Source organism: Lithobates pipiens, unplaced genomic scaffold, assembly GCF_037356315.1.
Source record: "Lithobates pipiens isolate NorthernLeopardFrog02 unplaced genomic scaffold, aLitPip1_a1.2 Scaffold_1, whole genome shotgun sequence".
NCBI classification, from domain to species: domain Eukaryota; kingdom Metazoa; phylum Chordata; class Amphibia; order Anura; family Ranidae; genus Lithobates; species Lithobates pipiens.
In genome coordinates this window covers 2108631-2119840 of record NW_027507685.1, presented here as the reverse complement: position 1 = coordinate 2119840, position 11210 = coordinate 2108631, and the positions used below count along the sequence as shown (strand labels likewise).

Here is an 11210-nt window from a genome sequence, read left to right as displayed (position 1 = left end):
TACATTTTGCCCTCAATGTATGACTAAAATTTAGTTTATTCGATTTTTCTTATAACAAAAAGAAGAAAATATCTTTTTTTTTCAAAATTTTCGCTCTTTTTCCATTTATATCGCAAAAAAAAAAAAAAAAAAAAAAAAAAAAAAAAAAAAATCGCAGAGGCAATCAAATACCATCAAAAGAAAGCTCTATTTGTGGGAAGAAAAGGGCGCAAATTTCGTTTGGGTGCAATATTGCATGACCGCGCAATTACCAGTTAAAGCAGCATAGTGCGAAATTGGAAAAAGACCTCTGGTCCTTAAGGTGTTTATTGGTCCGGAGCTGAAGTGGTTAAGGTAAAAAAAATTTAGGTGTCAGCACCCCCTCTACCCCTTTTTACTTACCTGAGCCCTCATTTGATCCAGCGCCGTGCACATTTACCACTCTTCTCTGTCCTCACTTCCAGGTCTCACTGGCTTTGCTGGGGCACTGGGAGACATTGGTTCTCAGTGCTATCAAAGCCAGTGACGAGGGAGCAGAGCCGAGTCTTGCTGTCTGTGCCAATGCAGCGGGGCTCGGGTGCGAGCACTGGACAGAGGGGAGGAGCCACCAGGGACCCAAAAATATTTGTTCGCTCCCACTCTGTGCAATTCCATTGCACAGAGCAGGTAAGTATAAAAAAATAATAATAATAATATTTACCTTTATAATCACTTTACGTTGTATACGCTAAAGATTTGATATGTTAAAGACACAGGTATACTGTAAGTAGCTATTCTACACACAAAAGACTTCCGGAATTCCGTTTATTTTCAAAACAGGGCTTGCTTTACAGAGTCACGTTTCATAATAAAATCCAATTTTCTGGACTATCAGTGCTCTCACATACAAAGCATGGACTATTTACACACAAGACATTATAAAACCTTTGTAATAGAAAAATCACTTGACATTAGATTTGGCCAAGTCCTCGGGCATGATGCGCCCTTTCTTGCGTGCTCTGCTTTTCTTCTTCTCTACCTTGGCCATTTTCTTCTTTTTGATGTTGCGTTTCCTCTTGTCCTGCCGCTGTTGCATTCTCTCCGTAGTCTGCAGCATTCGATTGTCCCAGCGCTTCTTCCTCTGCTCCCGTTTCTTTTCCTTGCGCTTCAGGGCAGTTTTTAACATCCCTTCATCATCTTTGATCTTCAATCCTTCAGCTTTATACAACACATTAGTCCATTTAATTTTAGATTCATACTCATTGGCTTTCGCCTGGTCTTTGGCCCTTAGTTCTTCCAACTTACTCTTTTGCGCCTCTAGGCGGCTCAGCAGCTGTTTGTAGTTTTTGCCAGTCATGGGCGTTATTTGCCCCTTCACCCTTTCTTTTTTCTCTTTTTTCTGCAAGATTTTATTGAGAGGTTCGTCATGGACTTCCACCTTGTTGAAAACTAGCGGGACCTGATGCGTCTCTTCTACATGTTTTTCTACAGTCTGCTCCACTTTAGCGGCTTCACCTTCTTCTGTCTCCTGCAAAGCTTTAAGTTTCAGCTCCTTCCTTTTTCTCTTCTTCCTTTCTCTCTCATGTTTCCTCCTCTGGCGTCTTCTTTCAATTTCATCTACTGAAAGAGATTTGTTGGAAAACTGTAGAAAAATAAAGTTAGATTAGATAGATAATTGCCATCAGTAGGTAGAAGGGTTCTATATATAGAAAGAATAAGAGACTAAGCAACTTGACTATGATAACTTATTACGGTGCCGTTATAGAAACATCCAGCCTCATACCTCCTGCTATCCTACTAAAAATTAGGCTCTACATCCCTGTGCGGTTTCCTCAGTGTCCACAGCTACAGCCAAAAGGCTGTGATGTGCAAAGCTCATCATATATTGCCCCTAAAGGACACTAATCAGACAAAAATCTCAGTTTAGCTTATGGTAGAAAAGACTCTGGGCCACATTTATTGCACCCAGCGTGCTCATTTAACTATGATGGATGAGTTATTTTAAAGTAAACTCAAAAAATATTGCAGGTTACCAATTAGATGTGGTGGCTGCATTTTTAGATTTATTTCCTATTTTCACCTGGTAATCCAGCCAGCAAGTCTGTTATTTTTCAACTTCCATTAACAGACCAAGCTGTCCAGCAAAGTGGCAGTTAGACGACTGGAAGAAAAACATTTAACACCAACAGTTAAGCAGTATAGTCAGGGTTTATCTGGCACCCCAGATGGAGTAATACTTAGGGGTATAGTCTGTGGCTGTAATAGCTGGATGGTTATGTATCCATAAAAAAGGGGTATTAAGGGTTAAAAAGGAAGGCAGCCATCCTTCAAAGTGTGTCCAGAACTCTGCAAGACATGTAAGGAAAAAACAGGGAGGGGAGGTGCCAACCTGAGTGTAGCATTAAAATGATGACTTTAATAGGATAAGATTAAAAACTCTTACAAGATGATAGAAGATGCATGCTCGTCAAAGTAAAGTGCAGTCCCGGCATTCTACATGGCTCTGTGGGTCCCATCGCTGTGCCGGATAGCTGGAAAGGATTGAGCAGCTGGCTGGAATGGATCACAGTGTTTTTCCATCAGCAAAGGAACCAAGCAGCTCCACACAGACCAGCATGGACCGTGGTAACAGGAAGCGATATCACCGGCGGATGCCAAAAGAAGGAGCAGTCAGCTCAGAGCGCGTAGCCTTTCATCACTGCAGCCCTGATGGACAAGATTCCAGCCCTACCTAGGTCCAGACACCGGTGACATCACTTTCTGTTCCACGGTCATTTAACACTGACAGGGGTACTTACAACGGCCAGTATTTTATACATTTGTATAAACCTTTAAAAGAAACAAAAAAACGCCCCTTTCTGTAACAGCTTAAAAAGTTTTAGCTGAAGACTAAGTTAAGTTTATCTACATTTGCTAAGTGCTTGTAACGCTAACCTCTTCCAATGTCACTGTCCAAAGGTGTCTTCGTTGCTCCTAAAGACAGGAAGTGCGTCACTGGCCAGATCAGCAGGTGAAAATAAAAGAAAAGCTGAGTTAAGACTTCCCGGGAACTCCCTTTCTGAGAGTCTTCCAGGACAGCCCATGAGACCTACAGCTCCTCCTACCAGGACAGGAAACACGTTAACCCCCACACCAGATAAAAAAGGGTGGTCCACCAGGCCCCATATCAGTATTCTCTAGAGCTGTAGGATGTCCCTGTAAAACATATGCATAATGCACATAACTTCAACACAAAACCGGGTGGGAATTCGGCTGTCCTGGAAGATGCTCAGAAAAGGAGTTACCGGGTAAATCGAACTCAGCTTTTCTCTAAACGTCTTCCAGGACAGCCCATGAGACGATGAGCCAGAACATACCAGTCTAAGGGAGGGACAACTGCCTGAAGGACCTTACGACCAAATGCCAGCTCCTCCGCAGATAGGAGATCCAGGAGATAATGTTTAATGAAGGTCGAAAAACTAGACCATGTGGCAGCCCTGCACATTTGTTCCGGTGAGGGTCCTGCCCTCTCAGCCCAAGATGCAGACAGAGATCTTTTTGAGTGCGCAGTGACAAAAGGAACTTCCCCAATTTTGTAAGTTTCAGAAATAGCTTGCTTTATTCATCTAGCCAAGGTGGCTTTAGGTGTACTCTTTACCTAGTGTGCTCCTGAAAAGAGGACAAACAAGGTGTCTGTTTTTCTAAAGGTCTTGGTGACCTCAAGGTAGAAAAAAAAAACTATTTTCTTTCATGGTTGCCATTTGGCGAACTACAAAAAGGTTAGTAGTACAACATACTGGGATCTTTGGAATGTACTGGCCATTTTAGGCAGAAATCCTGGATCAGTTTTCAAAACAACCAGATCCTCGAAAATTGTGAGGAAAGGCTCCCTCACTGATAGGGCCTGTAACTCACTTACCCTACGAGCTGAGACAATTGCCACAAGAAAAATCGTTTTTAGAAGGCAAGTAACTTAACTGAAATATCCTCTAGGGCAGGAGTCTCAAACTGGTGGCCCTCCAGCTGTTACAAAACTACAAGTCCCATGAGGCATTGCAAGGTTGACAGTTACAAGCATGACTACAGGCAGAGGCATGATGGGACTTGTAGTTTCACAACAGCTGGAGGGCCACCAGTATGAGATCCCTGCTCTAGGGGCTCAAAAGGGAATTCTACCAGAGTTTGAAGCACCAGGGATAGGTCCCAGGTTGGACAACTTCTAACCACTACTGGTCTGGACCTAGAAATTGATTTGAAGAATCTAGTTATAGTGGGATTTTCCAAGACAGAAAATTGGAGAAAAACACGGATAGCTGCCGCCTGTACCTTTAAGGTACTAACTGAAAGATCTTTGTCAACACCCTCTTAAAAAAACTCCACTGGGTTCAGAGAAAAGAAATTCCGTGTCTTGCGATTGTTCTGCTCTGCGAACAGGTCCACTTCGGGGTATCCCAATCTGTCGGTGAGACCCGCAAACATTCGGGGTGAAAGGACCGATTGTCTCAACATACCCGGTAGCGGCTGAGAATCTTCCAGAAAGTTATGTGTCCCCTTCAGGCGCATTGCTGTAATTGAGGCTAGATTCCCTTTTGCCCATGATAAAATCTCCTGGGCGATAGATTGAAGCATCTGTGTCCTCGTACCTCCCTGTTTGAGGTACGCAACCATAGCAATATTGTCGGATAGAATCTGGGAGAAGATTGTGACCCCTGATTTTCATCTGAATGGTCTGCAAAGCTCTCCGATTCAATGAAGCTCTTGCTTCCATTAAGGACCATTCTCCCTGTGCCATTGTGCTGCTGAGGTGGGCTCCCCTTCCCCAGGAACTGGCACCCGTTGTGATCCTCTCTGATTCGATGAAACTCTTGCTTCCATTGAGGACCATTCTCCCTGTGCCATTGTGTTGCTGAGGTGGGCTCCCCTTCCCCAGGGACTGGCACCCGTTGTGATCCTCTGGGATATAGGAATGGACCATAGTAGACCTCGTTAGGTGCAGGTGCGTCCTCCACTACCACAAGCTTCTTTTTACCCTGGAGGGTAACAAGACCCTTGATTCCAGAGAACTTGCATCTCCGTCCTAGCTCCTTAGCAGATACAGCTATGGGCGTTGATTAAATCTTGCCCATGGACCTGCGGGAAAGCAAGAGGTCATCAGACCCACTGCTCTTGAAAGAGGAAGTAAAGCCTCTGAAATAAATAAATAAATAAATACACCCTGCAAGACAAAGCGATATTCCGCGAGTGGCACTTTCTCCCAGCGCAACATGGCACCGGAAGGGAGAGCACCTCTCCATCTCAGCAATCCTCTGGGACAATCACAGGTCCCAGATGATTGATCGGCCAGTCACGGCGCACCGCTCACCCATGCCCACAGTAACAATGCCACAGTAACAATGTACACAGCGTGGCCATAGACTTGAAGGAAGTTCCCCAATTTATCTCAATACTTTTCTAAAATGTTTTTTTTTTTTTTTTTTTTTAAAGACATTTTATTGAAGATGCAATTCACAATACAGAAAGTATGAACAGTGCAAAATCAACAGGAATCAATAAAGAACAAAAAAAAGAAGAAAAAACAATTGAATCAATGGCATTTGTTACAATTTGTAAGCGAACTCAAGCGCCTTAAATGAAAGACAGGATATAATAGTAGACAACAAAACGTTCTGTGTGATTATAAAGGGGTGTATTAGCAAATAAAAATATACCATGTGACATATATAAGGTAACTAGCTTGCTTCCTGTAGATCATAGGTGTTTAATCGAGTCTCTGAGGATGTTAAGTGTGATTTGAGCATCCCTGCCAAGGCAGATTAATCGTTAAGAATATAGACAGAGGAATAAAGTGATTCATGCGAATAACTATTGGAAAGTGTGTGTATAATATATCAACATGAATATTTAGCAAAATACATAAGGGGTTTTGTAGACTTCTGAATCCTGGGAGTCTAAGAGGTTATATGCTGTATTACAATAAGTAATTTCATTTCCAGGGGTTAAATTCCTATGAGAGAGGTCCTGGCCTCATTCCTAGCTCTCAAGTCTGCATAAGACTTTTGTATTTGTCAGAGGTCTGAAAGTGAATCCAACAGGCCCATGTAGTTGTGAACTTTGCAGGGGTATCATTGGCCTGGTGTATTAAGTCCTCCATAGTCATTACATTGTTAATACATTGAAGCCAATCCTTGAGTAGGGGGGTGTCAGGGGTGCGCCATTTCCGTGGAATGCAAGCCCTGGCAGCATTGATCATGTGCATGGCTAGAGATTTAAGGTAGGAACTATTTGAGTGGTCTGAGTGATGCAGCAAAAATTGTGCCGGAGTGTATTCTAAATGGTAAGTCGTGACTTCCTCTATTGTTTTATGTATTTCCGACCAATAAGTCTGTATGGCCGGGCATGACCACCAAATATGCAAAAAGGTTCCAGTATCCGTGTTGCATCTCCAACATTTCTGGGAGATGGAGGGGTCAATTATGTGAAGTTTGTGTGGCGTAAGGTACCACCTGGAAGCTATTTTAAAGGCAGTCTCTTGCGTGTTGGCATTAACCGAACCCTTATGGACACATCTATATATACGATCCCAATCATTTTCAGAAACTTCTATTTGAAGGTCAGTGGACCATTTTTGCTGTATATGGAGGTTGTGCTTCGCGCTGTCTTGAAACAGCAGTGAATATGTGTGCGAGATTAAGTGGCGTTGGGGTTCTTCCTGATTGCATAATTCTTCAAAGGCAGTCAAAGCTCTGGACCATTGTGGTCTGATTGTATGATTAAGTAGAAAATGGTGGATCTGTAGATATGCCCATAATGGAAAGGTTTCTTGCTCTACGAGAGATGCCAAATCCTCCCTGGAGAGGATAACATTATCGTGGAAGAAATGTGTCGCTCTGACCGTCTTATATGGCCACCTTAGTGTAGGGAAGGATGGGAGGTTACCTGGTGGGAAATCTGGATTGCCGCGAAGAGGGGTCATTGGACCTTTTGTAGAAGAGATGTGGTGGTGGGTGTTCGCCCAGTGGAAAGAGTGTAGTGTTGGAGCTATCAAAGGGTGGGACTTAAATGTTCGCTTTTGATAGGTATGATCTAGCCATGGGAGAGAGGTTAATGGGTTAGGGGACATAGCCTGTTCGAGACGAACCCAATCCTTGAACGGGGCATGTATATGCCAATCGATAATCCTGGTAAGGTGGCAGGCCACCTGGTATTTGTGAATATCTGGGAGGCCTGTACCCCCCTTCAATTTAGGTAAAGTAAGTTTGGGGAAATTTAGGCGTGAACGATGTTTGTTCCAGACAAATTGTGTACATAACTTGCGATATGTGGAGAAGAATGTAGAAGGAAGTTTTATAGGGATAGTCTGCAATAAGTATAAAATTCGTGGGAGAATGTTCATTTTGATTATTGCTATTCTACCGAACCAAGAAAATTTTTCCGGGGACCACTTCTGAAGATCTGCCCCGATCTTCTGTATCAACGGGGTATAATTTAAGGAGTATAGGTTTGATAGAGAGGCTGGGAGTTGGATTCCCAAGTAAGTAATTGCAGTTTCTTTCCATTTGAACGAAAAGTTAGTACGGCATATCGAACACAGCGAGGCAGGCAATGATATATTCAAGGCGCTAGATTTGTCAAAGTTGATCTGTAAGTTAGAAAGCGTTTTAAAGTCCGAGAAGTCTTGTAACAAGTTGGGGATGGACGTCAGTGGGGCGGAGAGGAAGAGGAGAATATCGTCCGCAAACGCTGCGACCTTGTATGTGTGATTTTTAATGTCGATTCCTCTAATGTCTGTGTTAGCTCTGAGCCGTCTTAATAGGGGTTCTAGTGTCAAGACAAACATCAAGGGGGATAGAGGGCATCCCTGACGTGTACCATTCGATATGGAGAAGGCGTCCGACAGATGGCCATTTACTTTCACCTTTGCTGTGGGGACAGAGTAAAGAGCTAGAATTGAATTCAATAAGCGAGGCGGGATATGTATAGCCTTCAGTACCTCAGACATATAGTCCCAGGCCACTCTGTCGAACGCCTTCTCCGCATCCAGCGATAGCATGAACCCAGGTGTCTTAGAAATTGATAGCCAGTGACCTACATTCAGGGCTTTAAGGGTGTTATCCCTAGCTTCTCTTCCCGGAATAAATCCGACTTGATCTGGACTAATGAGTTGGGGTAGAAGTGGTAAAAGTCTATTAGCTAGGGCTTTGGCGTACCATTTAAGGTCTACATTCAGTAGAGAGATTGGTCTATAGTTCGTTACTGTCAGGGGGTCCTTTCCCGGTTTCGGTATAACCGCTATATGTGCTTGTAAAAATTCAACAGGGGGAGGGATAGGCTCAGCAAGTGAGCGGAAAGCCTTCAGAAAATGTGGTAACAGGATGTCAGTAAACGTTTTATAATAGGCTACTGTTAACCCGTCAGGGCCTGGGCTCTTCCCTGGTTTGAGCTGTTTGAGAGCTATAATGATTTCTTCTGACGTTAAAGGAGAGTCTAAATCTCTAGCTGTGTCATCTGAGACGGGGTCGGGACTGTAGCGAAGTAAAAAGTCTTTGATTTTTCCTTGTCGTAAAGTCGATTGATCTTCCGTCTGTGTCGGGGGGGTTAGATTGTAAAGCTTTGTATAATACTTAACGAACTGATTAGCTATTTCTTCAGATTTGTGCATCTTTCTGCCATTGACATCGGACAGAGAATGAATGGTATTGGCGGCTCTTCTAATTTGAAGTGCTCTGGCCAATAGCTTGCTAGTTTTGTTGCCATATTCGTAAAAAGATTTTTTGTAAAGAACATATTTGCGTTTGGTTTGTGTGTCTAACAGTTCTAGGAGTTTTGCTCTAGCTTCCGTAAGTTCCGTAAGTGTAGCTACTGCTTGGGAATGTTTGTGGGCCGCTTCTAGTCTCTTAATTTGAGTGGTGAGGTCTAAATATATCTTCTTTTTTTCGCGGTTGCGTTTGGCTTTAAGAGCAATCATTATTCCCCTAATTACACTCTTATGTGCCGCCCAATTATTTAAAGGGGAAGTATCTTCAGCTTTGTTTTCGGTAAAGAAGTGTTTCAAGTGGGTATTGAGTTCTGCCTGAATGGATGCGTCGGTGAGTAGGGATGAGTCAAGTCTCCAACTTGGGGTCAGCGATTTGGCTATCGGGAATTGTAGGGTGATCGAAATTGGGTGGTGATCCGATATGACCATTGGGTCTATGGAAGCTTTTCGTAGTAGCGGTAAGTCTTTTTGTGTTAAGAATAGAAAGTCAATACGTGAATATCTGTCATGGGGGGCTGAATAATAGGTATAGTCTCTACAGTCAGGGTTCAAAGTACGCCAAGTATCATGGAGTAACAGTGTAGTCAGGGATGAGTTGATAGCCTTCAAGGCTCTATATGGAAGAGAGGACGTGCCGGTGGATGTGTCAAGGATGGGTACAAGGGGAGCGTTAAAGTCTCCTCCCAGGATCACAAGTCCTTCCTGGAAGGAGATTAGTAAGGTCGTTATCTTCTTGAAAAAAGCCACCTGTTGAGTGTTTGGGGCATATAAGTTGACTAAGGTAATTGTTGTGCCAGCATATTGACCTTTGAGGAAGATAAACCTGCCGTGTTCATCTATTAATTGATCAGTGAGTTGAAAGGGGCTATTTTTGTGAAACAATATTGAGACTCCTTTCGACTTTGTGAGAGGGGAAGTAGCGTGGAAGGCTGTAGGGTATTTATCATCCCGAAGTTTTGGGGTTGCGTTTGTCTTAAAATGTGTTTCTTGCAGAAAAATGATGTCTGCTTTATCCCTGTGCATAGTGAGGAGGAGTTTGGATCTTTTCTCCGGGATATTCAGACCCTTAACATTAAGTGAAATTATTTTAGCTGTGAGGGGGACTGATGGATTCAGGGTAGAAGACATGTTGGGATATTCCTCTGTCTATGTGGAGAGAGGGGATGCAGTGAGAGCCGAGTCGACTCTAGGTGAGGGAAGAGGTTGAGTAACCGGAGTTTACCCAACCAAGGTTTAACTGGCGTGGTAAAGTCCTTGGAAATCCTCAAAGGGACACCCGGACTATGTATATATAGTCGCCAGATAGGGTCCGCGGTGTTGTAGGGTAAGTGTTATTGTATATCTGAAAGGTACCGCTGTAGTGGGGTTGACTCAACCCAGGACGAAGATGGAGCGCCTATAGAGTTGAAATTCTATCAAAATTGGTATTGTGACAAAAGGTCAACTTTTTCCGTTGGTTTGTACCAAAGAACTGAAAATTATACCTAAATCGGTACGGTATCCAAATCAATTGTGATCCGTCTAGCCTGCGGCCGGATCAGCAATTGATAAAAAAAGATTACCATCAGCTAGTGTAGGGGATGTCATGTAAACCTCTGCTAGCCCAGCTAATTATGCCTAAGGTCGTTATAGGATAGAATCCTCGACTTGAAACAGTAATGGGCTATCAGTGGAATAGATTACCTCCGCTCAGTTAGTTTAATTCTTGAGTATGTCGCTATGAGCGATGTTAGTGACATAGATTATCTAGGCCATAGATCACATCAATGTGTGAAAGACCTGGCCCGTGGACTTGTTATCAGCTACTTAGTGAAGCAATAGCTTGAAAAATAAGGTGTAAAACATAAACCAGAACCAATGTCTAACTAAAATATGAACAAACAATATCAAAATCCCAAAAGGACTGTTGCACTCTCATGCGTTAACATCATCGTATAATCCCCCTTGTCTTTGAGATAATAACTCGGTTAAAAGAACGAAAGACTAAAATATGAAAACACTGAAGGTCAGACGTCAAATATCACAGTGAAGAGGGCAGCTCTATCATTATGAGAAATATTGTCACCTCCGGGAAGGCCCCCACAGAGCGTCATGGAGGAGCCCGGAAATGTCAGTGGGTGGCGATGAGCCTGTCACCCTTGTTGCTCCTGTGCGACTACTAAGCCCAGGCTTACATGAGGTCTGTTGTGTCCAACCCCTTGGGATGGAATAAAATTATCACTACCTCGTACCTCTCTAGCGTGGCTAATAGAGGATGGACACAGCAGAGCCCGCCGGTAAAAACCACATATGCTGTCTAGATCATTAGTCTCAATAAAGCAGGATGAAGCTCCATTTACAAAGCGTTACCGTAATTCTGGAAATGAGCCCTTCAGTGCGAGGACATGAGCACAGTCCTATCCCTTTCGGCATATCTTCGAGTTTAGATGCAGTCCACGTTGCTGAATAAGGATCCTGCTGTTTCCATGTATAATGAAGTCGGTCGTGCTGGAAGGGTGCGAACGCCCATGTAAGGTAT

At 43.4% G+C, this 11210-nt stretch overlaps 1 protein-coding gene across 2 annotated transcripts in view; it reads right to left on the bottom strand.

The window, feature by feature from the left end:
* Positions 1 to 769: 769 nt before the first annotated feature.
* SURF6 (surfeit 6) overlaps positions 770 to 11210 on the bottom strand; it is a 29541-nt gene continuing 19100 nt past the window's right edge. For both annotated transcript variants that reach the window (XM_077465202.1, XM_077465194.1), the window contains exon 5: positions 770 to 1600. In XM_077465202.1, the coding sequence (XP_077321328.1) occupies positions 920 to 1600 (681 nt within the window). In that variant the 3' untranslated portion in view covers positions 770 to 919. The remainder of the gene's footprint in view (positions 1601 to 11210) is intronic.